Source organism: Ranitomeya variabilis, chromosome 2 (assembly GCF_051348905.1).
Source record: "Ranitomeya variabilis isolate aRanVar5 chromosome 2, aRanVar5.hap1, whole genome shotgun sequence".
NCBI classification, from domain to species: Eukaryota; Metazoa; Chordata; class Amphibia; order Anura; family Dendrobatidae; genus Ranitomeya; species Ranitomeya variabilis.
This window is the reverse complement of record NC_135233.1, coordinates 476,266,558-476,282,636: the sequence shown is the minus strand read 5'-3', so window position 1 is coordinate 476,282,636 and position 16,079 is coordinate 476,266,558. Positions and strand designations below refer to the sequence as shown.

The 16,079-nt window shown below is 39.7% G+C and overlaps 1 protein-coding gene across 2 annotated transcripts in view; it reads right to left on the bottom strand.

Moving 5' to 3' along the window:
- EPS8L2 (EPS8 signaling adaptor L2) overlaps nucleotides 1-16,079 on the bottom strand; it is a 238,811-nt gene that overhangs the window by 85,418 nt on the left and 137,314 nt on the right. For both annotated transcript variants that reach the window (XM_077287807.1, XM_077287808.1), the window contains exons 2-3: nucleotides 3,565-3,619; nucleotides 3,337-3,374 (exon numbers count right to left, since the gene is read on the bottom strand). In XM_077287807.1, coding sequence (XP_077143922.1) covers nucleotides 3,337-3,374; nucleotides 3,565-3,608 — 82 coding nt within the window. In that variant the 5' untranslated portion in view covers nucleotides 3,609-3,619. The remainder of the gene's footprint in view (nucleotides 1-3,336; nucleotides 3,375-3,564; nucleotides 3,620-16,079) is intronic.

Here is a 16,079-nt window from a genome sequence, read left to right as displayed (position 1 = left end):
GTCTTAACAGTGTAGACCGATACATGATATCTGCACTAAAAACAGTTTTGTATATTATTAGAACTGTGCCAGAAATTGGTTTAATTTATTAAAACTGCTTTGATTAGAAAATAGGAATATTTGGGTATAGTCACACACAGACGCAGATTTGTTCCATGTTTCCTATTCATCTAAATGGCGCCTGCAGAAGTCCATGTATTCGCTGCTGGAGAAATCACATTTACATGTATGAAATCGACTTCATCCACAGACATTTGACTATACCCGCAGGACTTTCCATTGTTTTTCCTTCATATCTGTATAAAGTACTTGTTTATTTTTGTGTAGAAATATAGTATTTTTCAATGACATAATTTTAGGATATAATAATAATAATAATAATAAAAGTATTGATTCATTGTTATTATGTTTATCATTGCTTTTTTGTTTCATTTTTGCCATTTTTTGTGCAACTTTATTCTGAATCATCAAATGATGTCAATAGCAAACGTGCATTATTTTATTTATTTGTGTTTTTACTAGTTTTATACAATGATAGCACATTTATTAGGGAAAATGTGTATTTTTTTCACTTGATATTCTTCCTTTTTTTTCCCTGATAATTTTTAATCCACTTTCTTGTTTGTTTCCGCTAGACATGTTGACTTGATCTAGCAATGAAGTTTATGATATAGTATAGATATAGATATAGCAAAAATACTCATTTTTATTTCTATAGCGCATGAGAAAACAATCGCAGCATGTTGAGAGTGCATCTGTACAAGTCTATGGGTATGTGTGAAACCTTGGACTGCACTCAGATGTCATCCGAGTGCAGTTTAATGTGCGCGCACAGAGAAAATGGAGAAGATGGAGAAATTAAGTTCTCCGTCTTCTCTGCACCTGTGCTGCAATTTTCTCATGCGAGAGAATCATATCAAACTCAGATGTCACTCGGCTCAAACTCTGATAGAATTTGAGCCTAGTGTCATTGGCATAATCGTCGCAATTGTCTCGCATGAGAGAATATACGCCAGTGTGAGAGAACCCTGATTCTGACTTCACTTAAAACTGACACTGACTATAGAGCTACAGCCAGAAAATTGACTGCAGCATCTACCTCTCCTAGCACCATCCACCCCGAAGCATGGAAGAGGTCATTTATATAAAGTGATAAAAGATGATTTCTCAACAACAAGACCGAGTATTAGGCTGGCGTCACACTAGAGAGTTTTACGGACGTATGAGAGGCGCAAAAACTACAAATTGCACACTGACCAATGATTCTCTATGGGGCAGCTCCTATCTGCCATATATTTCTCGGCCGTATTTCACAGACGTAGAAAATCGCAGCATGCTGCGTTTGTCAGCGTATTGCGCAAAAAATCCGCCAATGAAAGTCTATGGGGGCGAGAAAAATACGGATTACACATGGACCATCAGTGTGACCTGCGAGAAATACGCAGCGGTGTTAAAGAGAAAAGCCGGCAATTCAGTGCGCTGTACAGTAAAATCACACTGACAGGTTAGAATACATACAGTACATACAGTAAACCATTTCATATCCCTGTTTTTTTTACATATTCCTCACTAAAAATGTTAGTAGAGTCTGAAGACCCTCGTTCTGTAAAAGAACAAAAATAAAAAAGCAACAATATCCCATCAAACTCATATGAACTCTAGCGTGAGAAAATAGTCAGAAAAATTCCCATTCTCATATGAGTTTATACCAGCAGGGGGCGCAGCGCCGCAAATCTACGATGCTACGTTCCCCTGCTTTCAAATAATTCCCCAGATTTTACAGTCAGGAGCACAGCTGCATTAGCAGGCTCCTGGCTGTAAAATTATTTAACTCCTTCAGATGGATTTACAGCTTGGGACGTGACTGAGTGCCGGAAAGGTATGGGATATTGTTGCTTTTTTATTTTTGTTCTTTTACAGAACAAGGGTCTTCAGGTGGATTAAGTGTATAATAAAGATTTCACAACCCCATGTGTGTTTTTATTTCAAAAAAAAACTTTATTCTTAATGTGTGTGTGTATTATTAACACTTTAATACTATTGGATTAACAATGGATAGGTGTCTCCATTATTAACCTGGCTTAATGTCACCTTACAATAGCAAGGTGACATTAACCCCTTATTGCCCCATGTCCCACCGCTACACGGGAGTGGGAAGAGAGAGACTAAGTGACGGAATTGGCGCATCTTCCAGATGTGCCTTTTCTCGGGTGGCTGGGGGCAGATGTTTTTAGCCAGGGGGGGGCCAATAACCATGGTCCCTCTCTAGGTTATTAATATCTGCCCTCAGTCACTGGCTTTCCCACTCTGGCGGCGAAAATTGTGCGGGAGCCCACGCCAGTTTTTTACCTGATTTAACCCTTTATTTTAACAGCTAGAGCCCTCAAATTTTGCACACAGACTCTACTATCATTATTAGTGAGGAATATGCAAAAAAAAAGGGATATGAAATGGTTTACTCTATGTAACCATGTCTCATATCCTGTCGGGTTTGATAAGGAGATAGCAAAAGCCGGCAATTGAATTACCGGCTATTCTGCTATCTAGCGCTGTATGAAATATAAATATATATATGTGTGTCTCACTGACATACATATATATATATATATATATATATACATACTGTATATATGTTTTCACAAATATTTGAGGCCATGGATCCATTCTATGTCCATTTTGCAAGCCGGCGAGAAAATCTCGCCGTACGGATACCATATGGATTACATACGGAGGATGACATGCGCAAAATACGCTGCCACACCCTGCCTACAGATGACATAGGGATCACTGTTTTGGGATCATTTCTGCGTATTACGCCTGTAAAATACGGACCGTATTTCCCTACGCCTAGTGTGACGCCGGCCTTAGAGGTCATAGCAGCGAGTGATTGTAATCAGATTAGTAGTGGAGATAGGAGAAATTATATCTGGAGGGAAGGGAAGGGAAGAGAAAACAGGCTGTAGACAAGGAGGAAATGTAAGTGGAGAGTGCTGAGAAATGAAAGCAAGACAGTAGTATCCTGATACACACAGATCTCACATCCAGCCTGTATTACAGGGAGGGAAACTCCCACAAGAGAAAAATCTGAACTCTGGATCATGCTGCAAATTGTATATCAAGGGTTCAGAAAATGAATGTAGGAATAAACATTGCAGACTGAAACTTAGTACTTAGTACTTTTTGTGTAAGCATATTTTTTTCTATTTCGTAGGTGTCTATAGTCTTTAAATAAAACCAGAAAACCTATATGGAGCAGATACAAGTGCTGTTTGGTGACTACAAGATTAAGAAAACACAAAGTGTAATTATACATATATAAATCAATTCTGAACTCACCAAATAAATCTTTTGCACTCATTTTGCTTGGTCCTCCACTGAAAAGCAAAGATAATGATCATTTTATCATTAACCAACATTAGATTTATCCACGACTTTCCCATGACAATTAACAAGTACGACAGTCACATTCCTAGAAGCTCCAGTGTTCCCAGCCATAAGTATCTGTAAATAAATCTATGAAATAAGTAATGATCCTGCGGTAAGTTTTACAATTGTTGGTCTTACTTGGAGGATCCATGTTTGCTCCCAGTAGATCCTGATTGACTCATCGCTGCATCAGCTGCAAGAAAAGAAGAATCCATGTTACGCTTCTGCTGCTGACGGACGTCACATTTAAATTGAATTTTTTTTTATATAGTTATAGGGCTATTTTGTTTTATTACACACAGTCTTTTTGGAAAAGCGCTGCCCCTGTTATTTTCCACTAACACCCCCTAAACAGTGTATTGCAGCACACTAATCCCTGCCTTCCTCGCAGTCCAATCTCCTATTTTAGGCTCATTCTTCTGGAGATACTTGGACAATATCATAGCGTTGTAAATCCACATGACTCACTGCTATATTTTTGAAGGTAGCATAACATTGGTGCATCCTGTGCAGCCGCCACACAGGGGCCCAAGAGGTATGGGGGTCACTACCACCTTCAAAGCTGGTGAAATTATGGATTATGATAAGCAAAGGGCCCATATATTGTTCTTACAGAGGGACCCTCTTCTGTCGGTGGCATCAGGTCATACCACTGGTGAACATAAGGAAAAAATACAAATACTCTGCTAACGTTGCCCAGGGGTGACTTGAATCTCATGGAGCTTAATCGGGGTAAGGCATGAGTTACAAGACCGTTTCCTCTCCATCTGAGCAAAACTGTTCGATTACACTAATCAGACTCTGATCAGAGTTTGATCCAATTATCTTGGAGGTGGTGAGAAAAAAAAAAAAGTTTCTCCACCTTCTCCATTCTGTTAGTGCATGAAAATCAGACTGCACTTTGATGTCATCAGAGTGCAATCCAATTTCTTTCACGGACCCATAGACTTGAATGGGCGAATGCCATCCGATTCTTGGAAGAAAATCGAGCATTTTTACGATTGGACGTGTGCACAACCCCATAGGATAACGAGGGTACGAGTGCTATCCATCAAAACCACAGATAGCACTCGTCCGATTAAAACAGAGGTGTGTACGAGCCCTAATGTTGCCCACTTAGCCATCATTGCTTACATCCACTGTAATAATAGCTACCATAAGTACAGCAAGAAAATCCAATAAAAATGATAGTCTTTATTACACGACAAAAGTAGTAGGGCGCGCAGATTATCGCTTAGCGTGAATCAATGGACGGCGCTGTACCAGGCGATATTTTCTGTTTATCAATGGTTAGGTAGAAACCCTTTATGAAGCCTCTTTACCTGCAGGTATATGGGCAATATGATCACATCCAAAGCTCAACATTCAGCAAACATCATAAAATATCCTTTATTGTGCAGGCAGGTATGGAGCCAAGACACAATTTTGCAGAGGCACCAGTGAATATACTGTCATGATCACAGAAAAAGCAACTATTTTAGGTCCATACGAGCCATGATCCTGTTCCCCGGTGATTTTAATGCACAGACTGGAGAAATAAATACATTTGTGTGCAGGATTTTAACTAGAAAATAATAAGGCTTTATATAATAAAAATCTTTGATTTCCACATAGAGAACAAAATTGTCACCATTTTTTCCCAGTGATATATATTTCTATAAATCATTGCTTATTCTGTGTATTATGTTTATAATTTAATGTTTATGTTTATAAAAAGGGTCAGTCTTACTATTCCTTTGTGACTTTTGTTGGTGGGATTTTTTATGTTACCTGGTGGGGTACGATGCCTTCCATGAACTCCATGTGCCACTACAGGCAAAAACTAAAAGGAGTGAATACATTTGCAGGAGCCAGGTCCAGTGTCCAGGGCAGCTGGACGGGAGCACAGAGAATCTTCTCCTAACCTCCATCATCTCCGGCGCTCTTGATTACCCAGCCTGGCGCGATGTTGTGTGTGTCATGGCGCAATGATGGTGGTTCTCAGGGCTCCCAACTAGTGGCCCCGGAATACTGATGGACCTAGGTTTTATCAATCGTTTCGCTCATCTCTAGCCAGTGGTCACTTTAGATGTCACCCAGCTTTGAAGAACTCAACTTTAGCGAAATATTTGTGCCACTGAAAAAAAAACAGTTATTTGTTCAGTTGCCCTACGAAGTTTTATCCTTTATTATTCTAAGTCATTTTTTTGGTGGAAGTATTGTGCTGGTCACTCCGATTAGGAGCCTCCTGTTATATCTGTCAGAGGTTGCAGGCTCAAAATGGCTACATCAGACAGACTTGGTGCAAGCCGCTCCGTCCGGCAGGTTCTGGAGAGTCTCTCCCAGTGCTGCCGAGAATACCCATTTAGTAGTGTCTGGTCAGAGAGGCTAGGCAGTGGATCGGTGAGTTTGTGGTATTAGGTTAACCTTGTTACCAACCATCATCTGCTAGGGTTGTGTGAAGGCCGCTCTCCTACTACAACCATAAACATTCCTGCTTCTCACCTTTGGGCGATGATCACGTTCCTTACATACCATCAGAAAAACTAGAGAAGGTTATGACATGACAGATCCACTTGATAACAATGAAAGCAATAATCTGCAGTATCGAAATGAACCACTTCAGGTAGAACAAGGGGAGGCACACGGAAGCCTTGCAATGGCATCACATCCTTTCCCGGAGAACAGAGCGAGTCCCTGCCGTATTGATCAGCTTTGAACAGTGTTTATAACCAGTCATACATCTAACCAACTTTTATGTGATAGAAGAAAAATTAGCAATGATTGGAAAATGTTGGCAAATATACTAATCTAAGGTCAAGTTCCCACGATGAGTTGTTTTTATGTTGCGTATTTTACAGTTCCAGCAAAGTGGATAGAACTTGTAGAAATCTCGAGCCCCTAAACTGACCTGCGGTTGCAACATGTTCATTTATCTTGCCGGTATGCAGAGTTTTATGTGCAGATTTTCCCCATAGAATTGTATTAGATGCAGAAAATCTGCAAAAACACACTAAAATGCATGTAGTATGTACATTACTGCATTAATAAAGTATCCAAATACCAGGAAATATCAAAAACAAAGAAATTTTGTTTAAAAACATGGCGTACCAACCAGAGAGAAAAACATAAAAAAATGCAATAAAAATGCATGTAAAAAAAAGCATTAATAATGCAATGAAAAAAATGCAAGGAAATAAATTTACCTAAGGCCATTTTCAGTATTTGGTCAGTATTTTACATCAGTATTTGTAAGGCCGGTTTCACACGTCAGTGGCTCCGGTACGTGAGGTGACAGTTTCCTCACATACCGGAGACACTGACTCACGTAGACACATTAAAATAAATGTGTCTCTGCACATGTCAGCGTGTTTTCACGGACCGTGTGTCCGTTTGCAAAACATGGAGACATGTCAGTGTTCTTGGGAGCGTACGGATCACACGGACCCATTAAAGTCAATGCGTCCGTGTAAACACGTACCGCACAAGGATGCTGTCCGTGTGCCGCCCGTGTGCCGACTGAGGACCACACGGACCGTGCAGGAGACAGCGCTAGAGTTAAGCGCTGTCCCCTGCTTTTGGTGCTGAAGCCAGCATTCATTCCTTCTCCCCAGCAGCGTTCGCTGGAGAGAAGGAATGACAAATCAAGGTTTTTTGGTTTTTTTTTGTGTTTAAAATAAAGTTCCCGTCACCTCCCGCCTCCCACCCCATTTTAGTACTGTAGTGGTGTTTCAATCATGTTTGGTCCAGTTAGTGTAGAAACACATAGGACGAAAACTAAAGGTTATTTCAAAAAGAATGTCAATTTGCTTTCTAGCATAAATTGGGACTTTTTTTTTAAACAATATCTTTTTATTTGGTTTTAAGAGAATAACAACAAACAGTGTATACAATACTTTAGACTGACAAACATTGAAGTCTACATAGGAATTAGACCTAGAGAAAACAAAATACAACATACAGGGCTGTTTTCAACAGATTTCAAGGATTACATTCATTAATGACTACTATTAAATTAGAACAATATTTTCTGGACGATTCAAACAACCCTTCCAATTATACATTGAAAACTTGTAACTTATTATTTTGTGTGCTATCATTTTTCAAAAGCACAAGCGGTATTTATCGATTGTATTATATTTTTGTTGGCAGGAATTCCTGGGGACTTCCAATATCTTATCGCTATTTTTGTAGCTAGAAGAATATGTGAGGCAGTTACTCTGCCATTGGAGGGATAGAATGCATATCTAACAAAAGTAGCGCTAAAGGAGGAGATGGTTTTATCTTTTGGTGGAGATGTAGTGCAGACTTTTAATTCGCTGCAAGTCACTTCTTTCCCCAGATTTTTAGTGTTGAATTCACACTGCAGTGAAGTAAATGTTGTACTGATTTTGTCATGAAATCTGCAACAAGTTGTGCAAAGACACATGAATGTGCTCTAATGTTGGAGATCGTTAGTCTGAATTCATTGACGACTATAAGGGCTCATGCACATGGCTGTATTTTCAGTCCCTACGTGATCCGACAAAACATTGAATCGCACCCGGACCAATGTTAGTCTATTGGGCCGTGCACATGTCCGATTTCTTCCTTGGACTTAACCGCTACGTGGAAAAAATTGCAGCATGCACAAGTTTAATCCAATATTCGGACTGCACTCAGCCATAAAAGTCACTGAATCTGAGTCTATGAAAAACATCGGACTACACTCGGATGACATCTGAGTGCAGTCCGATTTCCACAGACTGACAGAATGGAGAAATTGTGAAAACATTTTTTCATCCATTTTCTTCTCATCCGAGAACATTTCTCAAGAGAAGTTATGTCTCAGATTCATTAAGAATGGAGTTGTGTATATCAGTTTTAATAAGATGCGCACAGGAATAATACGCTCTAAATTTCTTAGGAGGCGTACACCACTTAATGAGTTCAGTGCTTCTCATCCCATCAGTGGCATGCGCCTCACCAGTAATGAGGACTAAAGTAAATTTCTGATGCAAGAAATGCCGCCAATTTCATAAATTGGGAACACCCTGCCTCAACACAGATCCCCACATTTCGGAGATACTTCTTAAAACGAGTGTGAAAATGCCAAAAGTCACAAAATGATTGTGCAACTCCGCATTGAAAGATTATAAGCTAAATGCACTCAAAATAGCAAAGCAAGAAATCCGATATTACACAAAAATAACGAGGAGGAAATTCCCAGGAATCATTTTTTCAGTCTTACTTGCTTTGAATTGAATCACCCCCATGTTGGTCCCGCTCCCTTACTTTTCCATCTACTAATAACTGAAATCCAAAACTACGCAAAACAAGGAAGTTGAGACCGAATTCCACCTTCTTATACTGCACAATAACTAATGAAGTTCATAGTGAAACTAATTACATAGCCAAATGTTCATAGAAAGAATAATAATGACTTCTAAATATTGGAAAGTCTTCATGCAATGAGCACCTCTACCACTGGGAGAAAGCAGCAAAAAATAACCTATTGTTTAAATTGCGTTAAATGAATTTTTTTAAATTTATTTATTTTTTTCATATCATAATCTGTACTATATAAATAAAAATTACAAATCCTGCCTTTTTCACACTTACTATTTTCCACATTGGTCACTGGGGCTCAATTAAAATCTAACTTGCTGTTGTTTCAGGAAACACATGTACAGTGGATGATATAAGTATTGAACACATCAGCAATTTTCTAAGTAAATATATTTCTAAAGGTGCTATTGACATGAAATTCTCACCAGATGTCACTAACAACCCATCCAATCCACACAGGCCATGAAATCAAACCGCAGATATCCATAAGTTAAGTTATGCGTAATAATGAGAAATGTAAAAAAGTATCAGATTTATTTAATACATCATATACAAGCTTTTGTTGGTGACAGCTTCAAGACGCCTCCTGTATGGAGAAACTAGTCACAGGCATTGCTCAGGTGTGATTTTGGCTTATTCTTCTACAAAAACAGTCTTCAAATCCTGAAGGTCCTGTGGGCTCCTTCTATGAACTCTGAGCTTTAGTTCCTTCCATAAATTTGCTACTTGATTCAGGTCCGGTGATTGGATCGGCCATTCTAGCAGCTTTATTTTCCTCCTCTGAAACCAATTGAGAGTTTCCTTGGCAGTGGGTTTGGGATCATTGTGTTGCTGAAATGTCCACCCTCATTTCATCTTCATCATTCTGGTAGATTGCAGCAGATTTTTTATGAAGAATATCTAGATACATTTGTCCAATAATCCTTCCTTCAATTATATGAGGTTTGTCAGTGCCGTATGCTGAAAAATAGCCCCACACCATACTTCACTGTTCGTATGATGTTTAGGGGTGATGTGTAGTGCCTTTTGGCCTCCAAACATGGTGTGTATTATGGCATTCAAAGAGTTTTATTTTGGTCTCATCTGACCAGACTATATTCTCCCAGTATTTCACAGGCGTGTGTAAATGTTGTTGAGCAAACTTTAAACGCGCTTGAACATGCTTTTTGTTCAGCAATGGAGTCTTGCGTGGTGAGCGCCCATACAGGTCATGGAGTTTGAGTGCATTACTTTTTGCTTTCTTTGAAACAATTGTACCTGCTTATTGCAGGTCTTTTTGTAGCTCTCCACAGTGATCCTTGGCTCTGGGATAATTCTTTTGATAATTCTTTTCACTCCACTGTCTAAAATCTTGCAGGGAGCACCTGATTGTGGCTGGTTCATTGCGAAATGATGTTCTTTCCACTTCCGGGTTATGGCCCTAACAGTGATCACTGGAACCTTCAGTAGTTAAGAAATTCTTCTGTATCCAATGCCATCAGTATGTTTTACAATAATAAGGTTGCAAAGGTCTTGAGACAGCTCAATGGTCTTACCCATCATAACAAGTTTCTTGTATGGCACTTTGCAAACACCTTTTTATAGGCCATCAGTTGAACCAGCTGATATTATGTTTCACTAAGTGGCAGGATTTCTTTCTAATTACTGATAGATTTCAGCTGGTGTAATGACTTTCCAGGGCTTTTTGCACATCTCTTGCTTCACGTCTTCAATAGTTTTTCCCTTCTCATTATCACACATAACTTAATTTATGGACATCCATGGTTTAATTTCTTTGCCTGTGTGGATTGATGGGTTGTTACCAACATCTGATTAGAATTTCATGTTAATAACACCTTTAGAAATATATTTACTTACAAAATTGGTGACATGCTGAATACTTATTTCACCCTCTGTACATATCCAAATTGACCCTATCTTTTGTATTGAAGCCTTTAATGAGCGTGTATAAAGGTCATTGTGAAGGGAGGGTAAGCAGGGTCAGCTGTGACATCGCCTATTGTGATTGGTGGATCCTGTGTTATCAGCTGTTAAAAGAGGTGTTACCTGTCGATGTCATCCTGCCTCTGCAGATAATGAGACTGCTGAAAACTATACCTGAAAAAACAGGATGCATGTGTAGCGCCCCCACTGCCGCAGGGCCGAGGGTTACCCGGTACCGGGCCTCTGAGTCTCTGCTCTGGGGTTGTCACGGTGGCTAGGCCCGGTCCGTGACCATTCTTCTATTAACATTATAGAACATTTCTTACAATTAACTAATTGGTTACATTTAACTTTCACATATCAACATTATTACTTCTTCTTTCAAAGCATCATCATTCCTTAAGTGCTATCGATGAACATCCCCTTTAAGAGGGGACCAAGTCTCTATGAGGTAGTGCAACTTTTCAAGCTGCCAGTCCGTATGCAGCAAGGACTCCAGTACAAGTTCCAATAACCGTATCTTCGCAAAGAGTCCGTCTTTTATATAAAACCAGTAGGGAGCACCTTTAAGAAGAAAAAAAAGAAAAAAGACGGCACTGACTGCAAGAGGCGCTTCAGACTTTGACACTGGTGCCTTTGATATGTCTTAATGGGTCAGACAACCTATAAATCCAGACTTCGGGTGCTCCTCTGGAAACACAACTGTTCATAATGTCTATATAAGAAATTTGAGGGCACTCACCGGTCTTCTTAGAAAATCCTTTATTGATAAAATCTAATACATGCGTTCATGGCCGGAGTCGACAGAGCCGAAGCTCATGTGAGCAGGGGGGATCACAGACGACGGCCGTTTCGCGCTTGTGCCTGCGCTTCTACGGGTCAACATGCAAGGGTAAAGCGGCGGAAATATAGTGCCGACTCCAGCACCTCCCCCTCCACCAACACCCTCCCACCATCATAAAATACATTCATAATAAAAGCACATTTTAAAATGTTACATCAACCTATAATCTATCCATATATAAGCTATACTAATCACTCTTTGACTAGGTCAAACAAATTTATTCTATATCTTGTCTACTTCAAAATCCAGTCTCTGAACTATATTACTATGTCTCTTATGCGTTCTAATTTAATCACTACTCATCACCTCAATTTTATGAATCTACAAAAAAATAGACATATCAATCTTGTCATTAAATCCCAGCGGTCCCAGCGCATTACTGCGCATAATCCACTTAGCTTCACGTCGTAACATCGCATTATTTAAATCTCCTCCTCCCGGTGGCAGACTAACTTTTTCAATTCCCGCAAAGGTAAGAAACTCTGTCTTACCTTCATGTTTTTCTATCATATGTGTAATTAGCCGTGGTACCCCCTTCTTCGTGCCTATCGATCTACAATGCTCGCGAAATCGCACGAACATAGGCCGGATGGTTTTCCCAATGTAATAATACTTACAGGGGCAAAAAATTACATACACGACATGGTCCGATCTGCAGGTGATGAAGTCACATACCGTGTGCTCCACTGCTCCCATACGTATTGTTCTTTCTGTCAAATGCTGATCACAAAACGAACAGTGACCGCATTTAAAATTACCTTTGGGTACTACGGTATTTAACCAGTTTCTATTAGGTTTCATAATGCGGTTTCTTATTAATTTATCTCTCAGTCTTACACTTCTTTTATTAGCTATTAAAGGGCCTCTGGCTACGACGTCCGCTAGTTCTTTATCACGCCCCAGAATATGCCAGTTCTTTTTAATTGCTAACCGTATCTGCTGGTCCATATTACTAAAAGTAAAACAGAAAGTAAATCTTTTTTCTCTCTTATTTTTTTGTTTCTCTACCACATTATGTCTCTTATTTCTTCTTTCATTGACCACCTTATCTCTCGCTTCTGTCAGTAATTTATCTGGGTAACCCCTTTGTTTCAGTCTCTGGACCATTTCCTCAGATTGTCTCACAAAACCTTCTTCAGTATTATTAATTCTATCTACCCTAAGCAATTGGCTCCGAGGTAACGCTCTTTTTGTATGTACTGGGTGGAAACTATCAAAATGCATCATGGTGTTTGCTGCCACTGGTTTACGATATAATGATGTACATATTTTTCCTTTGTTAATTTCTACCATGACATCCAGGAACTCCAACTTCTGTCCCCCGAATACTGATGTGAAGACCATATTCATTTGATTATTTGCATTCAGATATGCCACAAAATCATTAAAATCTTTCTCTGTACTGTCCCAAACAATCACTATGTCATCTATATATCTTAAATAGAATTTAATATGTCGCAGAAAGCCATGATCATTAGTGTAAATATATTTCTCTTCAAAGAGACCTAAAAAGAGATTGGCGAACGTACAAGCTGCCGGAGTCCCCATCGCAGTCCCCACTTGCTGCACGTACCATTCATCCATAAACATAAACGCATTGTGAGTTAGGATGAAATCCAATCCTTCACAAATAAATTGAATGAAATCGTGACTTTTGTCTGTCGTGTGCAAAATCTGTCCAATCGCCTCCACTCCCATCTTCTGAGGAATCCGTGTGTATAGGCTCTCTACATCTATAGAGGTTAAAGAATAACCTTCCTGCCATGCAAATTCATGAATATTAGCCAAGAAGCAATTTGTGTCTTTACAGTAAGCCGGGATCTCCTCTAGAATTGGGCGTAACAACCAATCAATGTACTGGGACAGGGGCTCAGTGAGCGACCCTATCCCAGATACAATTGGCCGTCCGGGGGGGCTCTGGACAGACTTGTGCACTTTAGGATTATGGTATAAGTGGGGTCTGGTGGGGAACTCCGGCAGTAATTTTTCCGCTTTTTTTTGAGTTATTATACCCAATTGTACATACTTTCTCAAATATGTTCTCAATTCAACTTTATATTTACAAATTGGGCTCCCTGTTAATTTCTTATATACTATTCCATCTGACAGCTGCCTCTCTGCTTCTGCGACATAATACGGTCTGGGCAGTAAGACTGTTTTTCCCCCTTTATCTGCCGGCCGTACTATTGTGTCTTCCCATGAACATATTTCTTGCATGGCTTTCCTTTCTTCCAATGACAGATTGTTATGGGGTCTCTCATAAATTAATGCCTCGACATCTTTGATAACTAAGGCTTCAAATAAATCTACCAGATTTCCGGGTGATACTGTTGGCATGAATCTAGATGGAACTCCACCTGTGAACGGGGTTAAAGTTTCTGTATCCTGTACATGCACCTCATCATTATCATTATTTATACCCAATAACAATCTAGCTTCTCCACCAAAATCTGCTAGAGCTCCTGTCCCTGCCATAAAGCCTAGGGGGCCGATTACACAAGGAGTCTCCCCTTCTAAAGTACTACTGGCCGAAGCTTTATTATTAAAAGTTTTGAAAAGATGTATTTTTCTAATAGACTTAAACAACTCAATTTTAAACTCCGTTAAATCAAAATCTTGAGGGATACAAAATCCTAAACCTTTCGACAGAAGCGAGAGATGCGCTGCAGTCAAAGTGTGGTCAGTGAGGTTAATCACAGTATCTTCAGCTGGGGGGATTAATATCTCCGATTCCAGGCTACATGTTTCCTCTTGTGTTGCCTGTTTATTCCTACTCTTCCTTCTCCCCCTCCTGATCTTTCTCCTAAAGGGGTCGATACTGCCGGTGTAGTAATCACTGCAGCTTGTAACAATTCCGCAGAACCAGCTGAAGTTCCTGCCCCATCACTTAAACTCGATTCAGACTCAGTTGTCAGATATTCTCTCCTGCGGTAATTATTTGTTCTGTTTGCATTTCTGTTTCTCCAATTCGCGGTATTTCTTTCTCTATTTCTGTTATCCTTGACGCTGTTCCAAGTAAATATATGTCCTGTATCAAAGTCTAATTTGTCTCGGACAAATTTATCCTTTTTCCTTTGTTTTACATTCACTTGTATAGGTGTAAGTTTGTTATCTAGTTTTTTGCTGAACGCAGACCATTGATTTTCAGATAATCTGGATTTCAGTTCCACCTGAGTCTTTGTTAATTCCTCATTCAATGATTCATAACTCTGTAAATTCGTTTTCAACACTAGTGCCAATAGTTGCTGAGAACACTGCAGCATAATATTTTCCCATTCTTGTCGGAAAGCTATATTTTCATTATGTTGCGAGATTTGTTTCCAAACTCTTAGCCCTCGCGGTACTCTGTTATTATCGCAGTATGATTTAAGTGATTTGTTGGTCCAAAACAACTTGATTTCTTTTTCAGCCAAATTAGTAAGCTTATATTCTAGAGCTCTGGTGCTCAATGAATGTATCTCCTCCTCCTGCTCACATCTCAAAAAATAATTATCGACATCATCACGGCCAGCTTGTAAACCCAATCTAGGCTGTCCGGTTGCTAATTCCATCTGCTCCATCTTGCAATGCAATATAACAGCAAGTCTTCACACCTGTCAGTCTAACCTCAATCGTGCTCAGTCTTAACAAAGCCACACCAAATAGTAAACCGATATAGAAAAAAAAGAAAAAAGACGGCACTGACTGCAAGAGGCGCTTCAGACTTTGACACTGGTGCCTTTGATATGTCTTAATGGGTCAGACAACCTATAAATCCAGACTTCGGGTGCTCCTCTGGAAACACAACTGTTCATAATGTCTATATAAGAAATTTGAGGGCACTCACCGGTCTTCTTAGAAAATCCTTTATTGATAAAATCTAATACATGCGTTCATGGCCGGAGTCGACAGAGCCGAAGCTCATGTGAGCAGGGGGGATCACAGACGACGGCCGTTTCGCGCTTGTGCCTGCGCTTCTACGGGTCAACATGCAAGGGTAAAGCGGCGGAAATATAGTGCCGACTCCAGCACCTCCCCCTCCACCAACACCCTCCCACCATCATAAAATACATTATTAATAAAAGCACATTTTAAAATGTTACATCAACCTATAATCTATCCATATATAAGCTATACTAATCACTCTTTGACTAGGTCAAACAAATTTATTCTATATCTTGTCTACTTCAAAATCCAGTCTCTGAACTATATTACTATGTCTCTTATGCGTTCTAATTTAATCACTACTCATCACCTCAATTTTATGAATCTACAAAAAAATAGACATATCAATCTTGTCATTAAATCCCAGCGGTCCCAGCGCATTACTGCGCATAATCCACTTAGCTTCACGTCGTAACAGCGCATTATTTAAATCTCCTCCTCCCGGTGGCAGACTAACTTTTTCAATTCCCGCAAAGGTAAGAAACTCTGTCTTACCTTCATGTTTTTCTATCATATGTGTAATTAGCCGTGGTACCCCCTTCTTCGTGCCTATCGATCTACAATGCTCGCGAAATCGCACGAACATAGGCCGGATGGTTTTCCCAATGTAATAATACTTACAGGGGCAAAAAATTACATACACGACATGGTCCGA